We start from the raw sequence: 17,058 nt of genomic DNA on the forward strand, positions 1-17,058 counted from the left end.
GCCTAGTGCTAACGCATTCCATGTCCGACTGTCCGTCACAATACCAATTTCACTGTTTTTTTTTTAAGAGAGAGACTCCACTGTTACTGTATCACAAGACGTGCGTCGCGTACTGTCCCAGGCCACAGTGTGGGGCTGTGGGCTGGGCTTAATTTGCACGGACAAGACACTTCTCCGTGAGGAAAGGTCCTGTGATTTCGACTCCTCACAATCGCAAGGCTTGACCACGAACTGAACGCATACATGGGCTGGAGTTGGGCACCCGCGGGCCGCGGCCGGCGCTGACAAATCTGGGAGTGCCCGCCTACCTGAAGCCGCCGCAAACCAAACATGTAAGCCGGTTCGTTTTGCTGTGTCCCGTTTCGTAAATTTTTAGTCAGAATAGTATTTTTTTCTCACACAAGTCAGCAATACTTCTTCATAAACCAGCAACGATACGAACCGATCAACCGAACGTGCTAAGAACGGCGCGCGCGTGACAACTGACAGCCCCGCAGCGAACCAACTCTTGTGGAGGCTGTGGCCACGGCCCACGGGGCCAAGGACGGACCCCGCAGCAGGAAGACGAACGCGGTGGGTGTGGGTGCGTGCTCTCTGCCGGCCATGGTAAACTTGCCGGCTGGGGGCTCGCCCGACACCGGCTGCTACTCGCCGCGGTCACGAGGGGACGCGTAGCCGGAGCCGGACCGGCCCCCCTCCCCTCCCTCGCCCGCCCCCACGCTGGAGAATCTCGATCTCCACGGGCGAGCCACAGGACGTTGGTCTTGGTCGGCCCGAACGCGCGCACGTACGATCCCGTGGCCGAGTCCGCGAGACCTGCCGTCCGAGCCGCACGCCCCGCCCCGGCCCACCGGCCGTGTCACCAGGACGTCTGTCTCAGCGGTCGGTGGCCCGCGTCCTTTGCACCAGCAGCATCACATATCACCTTGCCCCCCGGTGGCCCGGTGGGTGTTACTGTTCCTAACAAAACCTCGTCACAGGGGAGGAGGAGGCTGAGCCGGTCAGCCAGCAGAGGGCCAAGCGCCCGGCACAAGGCAGGGAAGGAAGGCATGCAGCGCGGGCCTGTGATTGCACGGTATGTGGGCGCCCACCGAGCCTGGCAGGCCCAGGCGTCACTGTCGAGGATCTCACGCATCTCGAGGCATACCTCACGCATCCGGAGGGGTTTACGCCGTGCAACCTGAAAAGGCTACAGCTCCGTCACCAATCACCCATTCATGCCATTTCCAGTTTTCCACCAACCGGAGGAAGCGAGGGGTGAGGGCGGTCCTCCATTTGACATGCGGGAACTTTTATCTATCTTTACATTTTTACTGTAAAACTATACTAATTTTCATAAAATCCTCGTATGATCCTTATCAAATTCCCATGTTCCAAACATGTTATAAATTTTCCTCTCTTTTTTTTCTCATACTCCCTCTTTCCTAAAAAAGAGTCATTCTCGTTTTCCAAAAAATTAACAACTTTTAAATTTGACCAAATTTATTTAACAAAATATTAATATTTATAATATATAATTAATATTATTAGATAAATCATTAAATATACTTTTATAATAAACTTATTTAAAGATATAAATGATGCACAAGCTTAAAAAAATTTTGACCACCACTATTCGACTCTTTTTCTAAGGACACGGGGAGTACATCGTACGGATAGGTAATTGATTGTGCTCCTAAAACTGCGCGTCCCATGTCGTACGGCAGGACACTTGGAACGATCAGTGGTCATGGCCTCATAGACACACGACCGGTAGCAGGGGTGGCCGGGCAGAGGGAGGAAAGCTTTTCACCGTAGGTCAGGGCCAAACCCTAGCCCTTTTACGCCAAAAACTCAAGTCGCTGCCACTGCACTGCACCGCAAGGAGCGAACTGAGACGTCTTTTCCTTTTCTCTTGCGGTCTCGCCAGAGGAGAGGAAGGAATCCACAGCACCAAGCTCCATTCACTCTTCCACAAAATCTCCAACAGCACGCTTTCCTCTCGGTAGAGTGAGTAGCGAGCTCCTCTTAGCCTCTCTTAAACCCTAGCGAGCTGTCACCTGGAGCTGCACGCGGCCTCTAGCCCGTGGTGGGCAATGTCGACGTTCATGCCCCCGGCGCCGCCAACTCCGCCGGCGCTCCTGGTGCCGGTGGCGTACGCCACCGGAGGCGGCACGCCCGTGGGAACTGCAGGGAGAGGGTCGTCGTACGGCCCGGTGATCGCCATGCTGGCCGTCGTGGCCGTGCTGGCGGCCGCCGCGGTGGCCGTGGGCCGGCTCTGCTTCGGGCGCCGTGCGCACGGCCACCCCGGCGGCGGCGCCCACGACCTGGAGGCCTGGGTGGAGCGCACCTGCGGGCCCTGCGTCGGCGCCACCGCGCTCACCGCCCAGGAAAGCCGGGAGGAGGGAGGCGGTGCTGGGGCCGCGGCGACGGAGGGAACGGAGCGAGGAGAGGTAGTACCAGCAGCGCGGAGCGTGGCGTACTGATACGAGCCTTGTAAATTGTCTCCTCATCAGAACATGAGACATGCCATGCAGTCGTTGGTGTCGGAATTTTTGGAATACTAATCTCTGTGTATTCCTCTGTTTGGAAGCGATGAATGGTGGTGTTGGTGATGCCGTTGAATGTGGCATGCACAACGGAATGGATTTGATGTTTTGGTTTACACGCTCATATACTGCCTGATTGAGTCATTGTTGCTGGACGCGTTTTCCCTTTCTTTCCTCGTTCGTTCGTTCCCGCGCGTCCTGGCTCCAGCCACCATCAGTTCCAGTTCGTTCGTGCACTGTTTCAGCGGTCGAGGCCTGGCCCTGGAGCGCTGGCGCGCCACTGTCGTCAGCCACTGCCCACACACTGGCACTGGCAGCGTAGAGTGAAGAGAGGTGTTGCGCTTTGCTGTGTGGTTCGAGTTCGTACGCGGTGGCACGAGCGCAGGGCCAGGGAGGGAGGGAGAGGGGGCGCGCGCGTCCCGGCGCTTCTGTTTGGCATCTGGTTGAGTGGCTAGCGCTAGCCAGCTAGCCATGGGTGACAGCCTGCTGTGCAGAGCGCCACATGAAGACAAGGTCAGAGGGCACAGCGTTGATTGTCCTGGTTGGCACGGAAGAGCAACCACGGTGTAGTGTATTTAGACGAAATAGTCTATGTAGATGGGTTCCTGATAAACAGTAGTCCATAACTATTTCTATTGCTACACTGTAAAATGTTCAAATAGTCGATAGATGGCGGGAATCAAGGAAGAGAGATGGAGCGAGAGTAATATTTTTTATTGATTATGGGTGGTCTATATGTTTATGGGTAGTTTTTGTTATAGACTACTCTATGGCTAGTTTCACAATGTTCTAAGTAGTCCATATGAAAAATTTTTGTCTGGACTACTTTTGGAGCACATTGTGGTTGCTGGAACAAAGAATCAGAGTCACCCACAAACACCCTGTTCGTTTGGGCTGGTTTGACTTATAAGTCATGGCTGAAAGTACCGTTAACTGGTTTGGTGTGAGAGAAAATTACTGTTCGTTGATTGATAAGCCATGTCTTATAAACTAAATACGACCCAGCTAACATGCTGAAAGACCGGGAGTCCTGGACATCTCTAGCTTCCAGTTCCAGATGATTCGTTTTACGTTAGCTCAACGCAGTCACCATTCACCAAGACACGTTAACTGCAGGCATGCGATTAGGACTGGGGCTGGGGCTGGGGCTGGGAAGGGTGGCTGGGAAAGGTTCGCCTCCCTCCAAGGCTCCAACCGCAGTCCGCAAAAAGAGGCTACATTTGACGCAGTTCAAATGGTTTGTGATTGTACCAGCAGTGGAGAATTGAGTGTCTGCTCCCAGTGACCCAGTCCGATTCGAAGAGTACCGTGGTCCCTGTTCCCTGTTACCTTTTGGTGCAAGAATCGATCGATCCAGCGCATCTCATACTATGGTGCTTTTTCTGACCTATAGGTACCGTTTAGATGGTAAAATTTTTGGCGAAATGTCACTGTAGCACTTCGTTGTTATTTGGTAATTAGTGTTTAATCATAATCTAATTAGATTTAAAAGATTCGTCTCGTGAATTTCGTCTAAACTGTGTAATTAATTTTATTTTTTATTTATATTTAATGATTCATGCATGCGTCCAAAAATTCGATGTGACGAGAAATCTTAAAAAATTTGGCATTTTTAAGTGGAACTAAACAGGGCCCTAGTTAGGCTTTCGACACCCATCCCTCAGTCGGTAGTTCAGTTTCAAGTCTGTTAATCCAAGTACTAATAATCATATAAGTATGATTGGACGAACGCACAACAATGATTACCGTAGTAGTATACCGCTACTACGGCCCGTTTACTTTGCTAAAAAAATAAATCAAAACATTATTTCGGTTGATTTACTGTGAAAAAAAAATATTGTTTCAGTTGAAAAAGACGGATTATAAAAGAAGCGAACATGACATAATTCTATGGAGCTGTTCGTTTGAACTACTTCAGCAATATTTTTTAGCCAACGAATAGTGTTTTTCTCTCACAATAAAGCGAAATGAGACATGATTACAGTACCATTTAGCATGATTAGTCTGAGCGTGTTTTCGTTCTAGCTTACCATTTGAGCATCGAACGTACGTACCCTATGCTATAGTCCGTTGGATCATTAGTTACTGTTAAACAAACTAGGAATATAAGTACACCGCTCTGGAGCTTAGCAATGAGCAGGAGGCTGATAAAGGCCGCTGTTAACAGCTTGTTCGGGAGGCCGTAAACGATCGTGGATTATTTACTGCTGGCTGGTTTGGTGTGAGAGAAAAACATAATTTTTGACTGAAATTTACTATTATTTACGAGCGAGCCAACATGCTGTTAGCTTTTGGGAGCCCGGGAGGAGCCCGGGAAAGCGGAGGGACGGAGGGAGTACTTGCCTTTTTGAACGGTTGCTCCTCCAGCAGACCCGTGAACGGCCAAGGCGAACCCACCCGGGCCGGCGCCATTTCGGCACCAACAGGTTGCACAGCGGTAATTGGTACTTGTGCATGCTTCGTTCGTCTCTCAATAACAGTTCTCCTTGTCTATCAGTTCAAATTGAATGCCAAAGCTGCTTCATAGGAGGTACTACCAGCGAACAATACTTTTCTTAGAGCAAATCGCAGAGAGTACTACTCGAGTCATGTGATGAGTGCTAGTAGGACTGTAGGAGTATAGTACTCGCCGTAGTAGTAGTAATTGAGAGGTCCTGGGCCCGCCAGCCTGCAGTTAAAGAGCTGCATTTCTATTTCTATATATCAAAGCAGGAGAGATGTTGGCCGCCAACCACTACATCTATGGGTCTGTTTAGATGTCGAAAAATTTGACAAAATGATACTGTAGCAGTTTCATTATTATTTGACAATTAGAGTCTAATCATAGTCTAATTAGACTTAAAAGATTCGTCTCGTGAATTTCGTCTAAACTGTGTAATTAGTTTTATTTTTTATTTATATTTAATACTTCATGCATGCTTCCAAAGATTCGATGTGACGGAGAATCTTGAAAATTTTGACATTTTGGAAGAGAACTAAACGGTACCTAGGTCACTCGAAATTATCTCCTCCATCCGGTCTTATCTCGTGTGGCTTATATTTGATGGACCCACTTTCGTTTGAAGCTGCTTCTCGTGCTTCCGGTTGCCTTGTCCGACTTATCCTCTGCTTCCCATTCGATTCTCCAGCTTCTCCTTAGAATCCAGAGACACGAATATATACTCGAGCTTCTACTTCTCTTTCCCGATTCTTCTCCTATCTCCCGAGTACCGACGCGGGTAAGAGCGACGGCGGCTGGCCCCAGCGGGACGCAGCGGCTGCGGCCGCCCTCCGCTTCCCCCTCCTCCCCCTGGCGCCCTTGGTCGCCGGCGTGTGTCCCCCCCCCCCCGGTTCGCCTCCTCCTCCTCCCCCCTCGCTGTCTCCTCCCGCCGTTCCACGCGTGCTCGACGAAACTTTAGCTGCTCCTTCATCGCTGCCAACGGCGGCAGCGGCGGCGGCAGCGCGTCAGCTCGATCTGCCGGTACGTCACCCCCTTCTCTTCTCCCTCGTGGACGCGCGGTTGCCGGCGTGCGGGTTGCAGCGACGCTGGGCCCTTCGGCCTGCCCCTGTTGTGCAAATTTCTTTGGATTTTTTTTGTGTCGGATTTTTAAGGTTTTTTTGGGTGAATCAATGTATCTGAACCTGTGCTGTGATGAAGACATGGCTAGGTATTTGAATTGTGTTTGTTGATGGATGGGGAATGAAATGAAGTCGTGGGTATAGGATATGAAGCTCAACCTAGCGAATGGGTCCAGAGAGGTGTGGATGGGGAACGACATGATGCCATGTCGGGTGTTCTTGGTTCTCAGTCTTGCCTTTCTTTATCAGCTTTACTTTTACGTATAATTCTCTTTTTTTTACTAACACAATTTTGTTTTGTTTACATGCTTCGCCCTTTGTGATTGACTGACATTTTGTTATGGCAGCATATTATTTTTGGGTCTCAGTACAACCCTTGTCTTGATCTCTTCGTATTTGTTTTGCAAGGATCTACAGAATGGTGTTCGTGTCTGGGTTCTTCCTTATACTCTACCACATCACGTGTGTGTGATTTTGTCAAGGTTAGATAGCTCTGTACCTATCTTACCATTTCATCATTTCAGTTTAATCCCTTTAATATTTTGTCACGCTTTCTGTTTTATTCAGGTGAGGTCTGCCGCAGAAAGACAAAGGTAATTTTGATTTTTAGGCTTTCCCTTCTGCATGTTGTGGATAAGTTATGAAATGAAGAAAACATAATAAATTGAAGTATGGACACGACCATTTCATGATTCGTGGAGTTAGAACATGTTGTTTTAGTGATAAGCAAATTTTAATATGGACACGATCATCTAATCATTTCATGATTACTGCCTTTGTCTTGAAGTCTTTTGTAGCTATCATGATAGTTCACATATCCAAATTGCAGCTACATAGTTAAAATATCTTTGTGTTGCGTTTTTTCCTTTGCATTGCCTTTGCTTGTGATGGACCTGCATATTTTTTGGTTGGCACTGTGATTAAATGTAGCTTATATCTACATTAAACTTCTAACATTGTTTTAATGCTAAGCTTAAACATATTTTTTACTTGCACCTTAATAAGGTGATTCGCCGTCGCGCGTGTAATGGAATAGTATATATTCAGTCAGAACTCAGAAGACAGGCTGGCAAGAGCCGAGGCTGGTGAATTGGATCGGGGCCGGACCGTGAACGCGATTCCGATGCTACTAGGAAGGACCGAAGGACCAGCATCCAGCAGTGTTGGGTCAGGGCGACGTCCGGAATGCAGCAGGGCCCGGGCAGGAAGTTTTGTCTGGATGCCATGCATCCAGGCATCATCCAGCCATATCTGGTCCAGCCTCGGCCTCTCTTCCCTTGGGCGTTTTTTTTCTTCTTTTGCAAATTTTTTTGTGCGACCTGTCGTCCCATCGCTGGCTCAGCAAATCCGCTGGTTGTGGTTGGTGCTCGGTGTTATGACTACGAACGAGTTGCTCTCAGGGATCGCTCCCGCTCTCGTTTGAACCGTCGGCGCCATGGACGGCTGCCTGCGTGTATCTCCCCATCACATCCGTACGGCTGTATAAATATACATCACATATCAATAAAATAATTTAATAGTTTAGTTGTAATTATTGTGTTCCATTTACATTCCAAGTTTCACACGTTATTAGCACTTTACGCTCACAATCTATGCTCTCGAGAGGAGTCCAGAAGAAGGCCGGCGAGAAGGCCGGCGTGAAGGAGTAGAAGGCCGGCGAGATCCAGAACAGAGAACATCCAAAGGTACCATGCCTCCACTGCGTGACATACCTCCGGCGATTCTCGTCGTCGATCTCGTCTTCTTGATTCTCCACCGCGCCATTAACATGGGGAAATTAATTTTGAGGCCCGCTTACCTCAAAATTCATGCCGAACCTCTAAAGTTCCTTGAACGCATTCAAGGTGACATATGTGGTCCCATTCAACCATTGTCTGGGCCATTCAGATATTTCATGGTTCTCATAGACGCATCTACACGATGGTCTCCTGTGAGTCTCCTCTTCACGAGAAACCACGCATTTCCTAAGATTGTTGCACAAGTTATCAAACTTAAAGCACAATATCCTGAACATCAAATCCGATCTATCCGAATAGATAATGCTGCTGAATTTTCCTCACGTGCCTTCAATGATTATTGCATGGCCTTAGGGATTCAAGTTCAGCACTCGATCCCATATGTTTATACTCAAAATGAGTTGGCAGAATCTCTCATCAAGAGAGTGAAACTTATTGCAAGACCATTACTACAGAATTGTAATCTACCAACATCTTGTTGGGGCCACGCAGTCTTACACGTTGCTGACTTGATTCAATTGCGTCCAACTGCATACCACGCAATCTCCCCGTTGCAACTTGTACGTGAAAATACACCAAATATTTCCCATCTGCGGAAGTTCGGTTGCGCTGTATACGTACCGATCTCACCACCGTAGCGTACATCTATGGGCCCACACAGGAAATTGGAGATCTACGTGGGATATCAATCTCCGTCGATTATTAAATACCTAGAACCCCTTACAGGGGATGTATTTACTGCCCGGTACGCAGATTGTATCTTCAATAAAAGATAATTTCCCGATATTAGGGGGAGGAACTGAAAACCACAAACAATGCCAGAAAATCAATTGGGATGCCACATGCATCTCCAATTCAGATCCACGTACATTTGAAACTGAACTTCAAACTTCAAGTTCAAAAGATCATCAATTTGCAACACATTGCAAATAACATGTCAGATGCATTTGCTGATTACAAGGGTGTTACAAAATCCTACAATCCTACGAGAAATGTGCCGAAAAGAGTAGAGGTACCAAACAAAACTACTCAACTCCCAAATAAGAGGAGAAGTATGGCTATTTCCACGAATGCAGCTTCTAGCAATCCAAGGAAAGAGAAGAACAAAATTCTCAACACAGTAAATGCAACTCAAACTCATGTTGAGAGACACCCTGTGGAGGTTCAATCTTCACCTCCCACATCAATAGTGCACTCAATTACTGATGTTGAGACATCGGAACACCATGATGCAATCATATTGGGAAATAATGATACATTTAAGCCTGGGCAAAATACCCGATACCCATTATCCGTACCCGAATTACCTGAACCCGGACCCGAATTACCTGAACCCGAGGTACCCGATCCCAAATTCGGATAGCGATTTTGATTACCCAAAATTAGTTTAGGTAATTCGGGTAATATCCCCCGGTACCCAAACTATCCGAACTACCCAAAGATTTGTTTTGTCTTTGTATTCATCATGTGTTGTTAGCTGAACCATTTAACTTATCACTTTATTAGAATATAATTCTCTCTATTTGAATGAGTGACTGTAATATATTATTCTCTACAAATTGCTATTGAAATTCTATACAAATTGCTGCTGAAATTATATATAGATTGCTACTGAAATTTAGTGTAGTTTGTTGTTTCTGTAAATTTGGGTATATCGGGTAATACCCGAACCCAAATTATTGGGTACCCGAATTTGCGGGTAGTGTTTTTTCGAGGGTAATATCGGGTAGCAATTTTTATTACCCGAATTTTGAATTACCCGAATTACCCGACCCGAAAAAATCGGGTAACCCGAACGCCCAGGCTTAGATACATTACAAATGGTGCGTGAAATTGTCATCAACTATATTGAATCTGGAGAATCATATGACAGCAAGTCTACAATTGTCGACATCTATTTCGCTGAAGCAATTGTAGAAAACATCCAAAATGATCCAAATCCTAAGACCATGGCAGAGTGCAAAAAGCACTCGGACTAGAATCAATGGAAAGATGCAATTCAAGCGGAATTATCCTCTCTCTCCAAAAGAAAGGTATTCACTCATGCAATATCTACACCTCGTGGAATCTTCCCTATGGGATTCAAATGGGTTTTCGAACAGAAATGGAATGAGAACAATGAGGTTGTGAGACATAAAGCAAGGCTTGTAGCACAAGGGTTCACATAGAGACCCGACATTGATTTCAATGAAATATATTCTCCAGTTATGAGTGAAATAACATTCCGATATCTTATATCTCTGGTTGTTCAAAATCGTCTATCTATGCAGTTGATGGACATAGTGACCGCATATCTATATGGGTCACTTGATTCGAATATATATATATGAGAGCAAATCGCAACATGTACTGTGTAAAGCTTCAAAAGTTACTCTATGGCTTAAAGCAGTCAGAAAGAATGTGGTATAACCGAATTAGTGAGTTCCTTCTGCATAAGGGATACACTAACAATGATGATTGTCCATGTGTCTTCATCAAAAAGTCCCAAACGAGATTTTATGTAATATCAGTGTATGTTGATGATTTAAATATCATTGACAACCCACAAGATATTGATGAAGCACGCAATCATCTGAAGACGGAGTTCGAAAGGAAGGATTTGGGTCAAACCAAATTTTGCTTAGGTTTACAACTTGAGCACCTTCCCACTAGAATTTTAGTGCATCAATCTGTCTATATCCAGAAAATATTAGAGAAATTCAATATGGACAAATCATATCCCTCCAAAACTATTATGGTTGTTCGATTTTTAGAGCTGAAGATTGATCAATTCAGACCACAGGATGACTGGGAAGAGATTCTAGGACCTCATTACCCATATCTCAGTGTCATTGGAGCTCTCATGTATCTTGCAAATTACACCAGGCCTGATATTACATTTACAGTGAACTTACTAGCTCGACATAGCGCTGCTCCTACCAAACATCATTGGACGGGAGTAAAATATATCCTCAGATATGTAAATGGTACAGGAGATCTTGGATTATTTTTTCAAAGGAACCTAGACTCCAATATGATTGGATACACTGATACCGGCTATTTATCTGATCCCCATAATGGCCGATCCTAGACAAGCTTTGTGTTCTTACATGGAAGAACAACTATTTCATGAAAGTCTTTAAAACAGACTCTTGTGTCTACCTTCACTAATCACTCTGAAATAATTGCACGATATGAGGCCTCAAATGAATGTGTTTGGTTTCACAGAGCGATCAACCACGTACAACAATCATGTGGTATTGATGGCATTGATTCGCCAACCATTGTCTATGAAGATAATTTTGCTTGTGTTACATAGATGGATACATGCTACATCAAGAGTAACATAACCAAGCATATTTCTCCCAAGTTGTTCTATCCCCATGAGTTAAAACAAATGGGTGAAACAGACATCCTGCAAATCAAATCATGTGATAACCTCGCTGATTTGTTCACTAAGTCCTTACCAGCTTCTTCGTTCTTGAAATGTGTTCAAGGAATTGGTATGCGACGACTTCGAGATTTGCAAGGTTCAGGAGAGAAATCTCCTAGATGCTGCCCTGTCCAAACCATCATATTGCACTTTTTTCTTCGTATGAGTTTTAGTCTCAAGGTTTCTCATATGAAGCTTTTAATGATACAATATTAACATAAGCATATGTCGTATTTCCTGTTTTCCCCAACGAGATTTTTAAGGAGATACCAATGACATATATTGTCCTCTAAACTATCTATGAGTTTTCTCCTGCAAATGTTTTCTCATATGAGTTTACAATGAGGCAATAATCATTATATACTGTATAATCACTTTCTCCTTATTTCCCATTAGGTTTGAAGGAGTTTTTAACAGCATATCTATCAAGTATTTCTCCTCGTTTTTATCCTACAGAACTTTTTGAGGATTAATACTATTCATTGATCTCAGGATGGATTCGACAAAGGGAGTGTTACGACTATGAACGAGTTGCTCTCATCTTGGAACGCTCTCACGACGGAACCGCTCCCGCTCCGATCTCCTGTTCTCGTTCCAACCGTCGACGCCATGGACGGTTGCCTGCGTGTATCTCCCCATGACGTCTGTACATGTGTATAAATATACATCATAGATTGATGAAAGAATTTACTGGTTCACTTACCATTACTGTGTTCCATTTACATCCCAAGTTTCACGCTCGGAAAAACATGAGCTAGCTCCATGTTTGTCGACCCTCCAGGCCCGGATACGCGCCGGCAGGAACCGGCAGCCCGGCATACTTGCAGGCCCGTGTTGCTCGATCGGGACCAAGGCGTCGCGAGCATGTCCACCTGTCTTTCTTCTTGTACATCATGTAGAAGAGACATTCATTCAACTATCACGTGGACTGCCGGTCCTAATCTGAATGAATGTTTGGTTGTTCCTTCTAAACTTTAGTCGCGGTCTCATTTAATGTTTAGACATATGCATGTTGTATTAAATATAGACTAATTAAGAAACTAATTACATAGTTTGCAACTAATTTGCGAGACGAATCTTTTAAGCCTAATTAGTCTATGATTTGACAATGTTTTGCTACAGTAAACATGTGCTAATGACAGGTTAATTAGGCTTGAAAAATTTGTCTCATGGAGTACTGACGGATTATGTAATTTATTTTTTTTATTAGTATCCAAATACCCTATGCGACACTCTCTCGATACACTTCCTAAATTTTTAGTAGCTCCTCACTCCAGATTTACGCACAAAGTTTCATTTTCAATGCGCTATGGATGGACTGCCGGGCCTAGTCTGAATCCGGATCTCTCCTCCGTCCAGATTTATGTACAAAGTTTCATTTCAATGTGCTATGGATGGACGCACTTGCATGTTACACGCTGACACCTTTTGAGCATCTTACTCCCTCGAGCTTGGTTTAGTTGGCAAAATTTTTACGAAATGGTATTGTAGCATTTTCGTTGTTATTTGACAATTAGTGTTTAATCATAGTCTAATTAGGTTTAAAAGATTCGTCTTGTGAATTTCGTCTAAAATGTGTAATTAGTTTTTTTTATTTATATTTAATGTTTAATGCATGCGTCCAAAGATTCGATGTGACGGGGAATCTTAAAAAATTTTGCAAAATTTTGGAAACTAAACAGTCACTCGGTTCCATTCAAAATGCAATAGTCTTAGTTACTCCTTTCTTCCCAAAACAAGTGATGTTTTGGATTTGTCCTAAGTCAGGCATTTTTTTAAGTTTGATCAAATTTATAAAAAACTACTAATACTTATGATACTAAATAAGTATGGTTAGATTTATTATGAAATATATTTTTATATTCTACCTGTTTGATGTCATAAATATTTATATTTTTCCTATAAATTTGGTTAAACTTAAAATAGTTTGAATTATGACAAACCTAAAACATTATTTATTTTGGGACGGGGAAGTACCAAAGAGTCAAAAAGAAATTTTAAGTATAACTAAATTTATTTTAAAAAATATATAAACATTTACAAAAACAGGTAAGTATCACTAGATTAATTATGAAATATATTTTTATAGCAAAACTATTTTACGATATTAATATTGGTATTATTTTCTATAAATATAGTCAAACTTAAAAAGTTTAATTTGTCCAAAATTTAGAATTATATTTTTTAACAGAGTGTGGAGCAAAGACAACAAAAATACCATAAGCTTTTCTCTTTTTATACAAAGCCCTTGTTTAGTTCGCGAAATTTGGATTTTGGGGTTACTGTAGCACCTTCGTTTTTATTTGGCAAATAGTGTCCAAACATTGACTAGTTAGACTTAAAACGTTCGTCTCGCAATTTCCCACCAAACTGTGCAATTAGTTTTTCTTTTCGTCTACATTTAATGCTCCATGCACGAGCCGTAAACATTCGATGTGACATGTACTGTAGCAACTTTTTGGATTTTGGGGTGGAACTAAACAAGGGCAAAGATAATCAATTTTTTTATAGAATTAGCATCGGAGCAAGAACATGCTCCGCTCCGAATTTTACAAGTGCCCAAACGAGAGATTTGGGCATCATTTTGGCCATCCAGTGCAGAAGGCCTTCATAGGTTTAGGTAGCATGCAGTACACGTCACGGGATGTACTCCTGTCCAAGCACTAGGCATGCGTAGCTAGCGACGACGACGACCAACTACTCACGGTTTGGAGGGGGAAAAAACGAGACACTCGGGCTAGGAACTTCATGATACATCTGTACCGAGCAGAGTAGTACAAATCTTTGAGTTGAGATCCCAGCTGTGTCGCGATCACGACGAGAACATTTCGATTTCGTTCCGTCTATCTACGTAGCTGCGGTCAGCGCGTGCCGGGACGCTTTCATGCCGAATCGTCGATCAGTCGACAATAATCAGGACGTAGGCTGGACCATGCTGCGTGCGCAACGCAACCCCCGCTGCCCCCGGCACGCCGCGCCACCCGGGAAGCTTCGCTGTTCGGTTGGTGTGGCACACGTCATCCGTCAGCAGCCACGAATGCTGGTGCACACGCCGTCCTGTCTCGTGGGACTGATCGGTTTCTTCTATTCTAATTGCCGGCTTTGATCGATTCGGCGAGCGGGTACCACGTCGTCGTTCGACCATGTGACGCAGGTGTGACCTTTTCCACCGCCGCCGTTCCCGATCGCAACGTACGGTCGGGCCGGAAAAAGGCACGCCGGCCATGGCTAAAACGTGAGACGCGTGCGTGCTCCAAGACTGTTTTGGGTGGTGTGATCATGTGAGGAAATTCTACTACGGGCAGTGGGGGTGTTTAGATTCTTTGTAAAGAAGGATACGCTAAAAAGCGACTTTCGATCTCTCACTATCTCAAATTTACCTTTTCGATGGAATATGTTCGAGTAGGAAACAACATGCATGGTGCTCATTCCTGCATTTGGCATGGGATCAAATAATCAAGTTCCATGTTGGTTTCAATCCACCCGATCTGACCAGTTTACAGCAAATATAATATACCTCGATCAACCTAAAAATAATCCTCGCTAAACTAACCTGATTCTAAACAGCCCAATTATATGTACGGCGGCCTAATCCTCTCCACCACCTCCACGTACGGATGGCAATGAGATCAGCGGGACGAGGAACCGACGGCGAGGTGGCTGTGCGCGTCGAGCGGCACGAACGCGAGCGCGAGGAGCAAGGCCAGCAGGCCCACGGGCACCAGCAGCAGCAGGAACGGCGGCGGCGACAGCGGTGGCAGCACGAGCGGGAGGAACGCCAGCGACACGGCCACGAACAGGAACGCCAGCACCAGCTCCGCGGTGAAGTAGACCGGCGGCGTGGGCGGCACCGGCACCGGTGCCCCCGTTCCCTGCTGCGGCCGGCCGCGGTGCTGCTGCTTTTGTTGGTCGACCGCACCGTGCATTGCGCCGCCCCGGCGGTGAGGGTGAGGATCGCCTCTCCTCGCCGGCCTCCGGTCCATGGCGAACGGATGAGGCTGTACCGCGGCTGGTGCTTGCTGCGACGGGATCAAGAACCAGAGTTGAGCCTCAGAGCTGCCGGCCACAAAGCTCATTCAGGGTTTCAGACAGCGAGTTGATCTCTCAGAGAGCTTTTTCTCCGATCAGCAGGTGAAGGGAAACCAGTAGATAGACTAGCTAGTCCAAGAATAAGAAGGGAAGGCTGCCAAAGAACGGGAGCTCGGTAATATACAAGTCGGGCGGCTGCTTGGTTGCTTGCTAAGCAGACGCAGACCAGACGCAGCAGGTTCGTTGAACGACGCGGCGGAGTCATGGCTTAGTAGGAGCAGAGCATGTGCGTTTTTTCGCTCGGCGAAGCGGCACATTTTGACCGGAGCTGTACCCGCGGAACCTCGTATTCCATCAACCGTCAGACGCCACTGGGTCGTCGTGGCCGTACTGCGGGTTGTGTTGTGTGAGTGAGAGTGAGACGACATGGAGATCGGCTTGGGGGTCACGAGGGGTTGCCCGAGAGATTTTTTTTAAAAATTTAACACTTTTTTAAACTAATTTCAAATCTAACTACGGTCGTTTTTTTAAATAAAAAACTAACACTTTTGGCCGCGCCTATTGTCCCTAGGCACGGTCCAAATGCCTGTGCCGCGCCATGCATGGTGGCACGACAGATGGTTGACGTGGCGGCGACCGGAGTCGCTGACCGCTAACGGGGCAGGGTCTGCCGCGCCACCGATCTTGGCGTGGCACTGACGCGTCCTGGTCCGTGGCGCGGCAGAGCCGAATAAAACCGACCGCCGCTGCCCGCTTCCGCCAATGGCCGAGCAGCCGCCGTTGCCCGAGCAGCGCAGCAAGGCCGCCTGGCCACCGCGTCCGCCCGCGCCAGCCCGCCACCGAGCACGCCGGCGCGCCACTCCTCCGGCCACGCACGGCGGCTGCCCGCCGAGGACTGCGCCCACGCCTCCCAGCCCAGTCTAGCGTGCTGCAGCGAGGTACTTCCCTAATAGGTGGTAAAATTATTAAAGTATAGTTAGTAGAGTTAGTAAAGTTATTTAGTTTAGTTAGTATAGGTAATATAGTAAGTTAGTATAGGTAGTAAAGTTAGGTAGTTTAGTTAGTATACTTATTGAGTCTAGTTATATATTGGATTTAGTCTAATTAGTTGTTGTAGTTAGCCTTGTATAGATGTTAATATTAGATTAGTTAGTGCAGTTATAGTTAGAATATATATTAATATTACTATGGACATTACGTACGACGATTTCGACGACATAATGAAGTTTCTTTTAATGCTTTTGCAGATGGATTGTTGTGTTAGAGTTTTGTATGGAGAAAGTATTAGGTGAGAAGATGATATGTTTGAGGATATGGAAGAAGAATTGGAATGGTTTGATGAACCTCCTAGCTTCAACGACCTTTGTGTCCGTTTGAATGCAAAGTTTGACGGTAATTTCACACCAAAGGGGAGGTTTGATACTGGGAAGACTAGGGCACGCTATGTCCTCATGTCCTTGCGCGACCCTGCTCACTGGTTCTGCTACACTAGGGTTCTCTAAGGTTCCATGTGCCCATGGCTGAGGTGGTGGTGGAGAATGGGTACAGGATGCAGGGTGTTCAGGACGGCCTGTCCATTGACGGTGTTAGAGGCAATGAGCAAGAATTGGAGGTCGAAGGGGAAGCAACTCAGGGTAACATAGATTTGAATGGTCAGTTGACGCAAGAGCAGTTTCATTCAACTAGCAGTAGGTTGTATAAGCAATGACTTCGATGCGAATGATTTCGAACAGGAAGAGGAGGAGCAGGAGGAGGAGGTCAGGATCAGGTGATGTAGTTAGTAGTGATTCGGACG

The 17,058-nt window shown here is 45.8% G+C and overlaps 2 protein-coding genes across 2 annotated transcripts; one reads left to right on the forward strand and one right to left on the reverse strand.

Annotated features, from left to right (window-relative positions):
- The first annotated feature begins 1,667 nt into the window (after window positions 1-1,667).
- On the forward strand, window positions 1,668-2,571 carry LOC136453808 (uncharacterized). Its single transcript, XM_066454366.1, has one exon. It carries the CDS (start codon window positions 2,076-2,078, stop codon window positions 2,463-2,465), a length of 390 nt encoding a protein of 129 aa, XP_066310463.1. The 5' UTR covers window positions 1,668-2,075; the 3' UTR covers window positions 2,466-2,571.
- A 12,118-nt stretch (window positions 2,572-14,689) lies between these two features.
- On the reverse strand, window positions 14,690-15,377 carry LOC136453809 (uncharacterized). The gene has a single exon (XM_066454367.1). The coding sequence runs from the start codon at window positions 15,308-15,310 to the stop codon at window positions 14,864-14,866; it is 447 nt and encodes a 148-aa protein (XP_066310464.1). The 5' UTR covers window positions 15,311-15,377; the 3' UTR covers window positions 14,690-14,863.
- Between the last annotated feature and the right edge of the window lie 1,681 nt (window positions 15,378-17,058).

Source organism: Miscanthus floridulus, chromosome 5, assembly GCF_019320115.1.
Source record: "Miscanthus floridulus cultivar M001 chromosome 5, ASM1932011v1, whole genome shotgun sequence".
Taxonomy (NCBI): Eukaryota; Viridiplantae; Streptophyta; class Magnoliopsida; order Poales; family Poaceae; genus Miscanthus; species Miscanthus floridulus.

What these genes read in the sequence shown, in the direction of transcription:
- LOC136453808 (XM_066454366.1), top strand. Translation starts at nt 2,076, where the DNA reads ATGTCGACGTTCATGCCCCCGGCGCCGCCAACTCCGCCGGCGCTCCTG.
- LOC136453809 (XM_066454367.1), bottom strand. Translation starts at nt 15,310, where the DNA reads ATGAGCTTTGTGGCCGGCAGCTCTGAGGCTCAACTCTGGTTCTTGATC.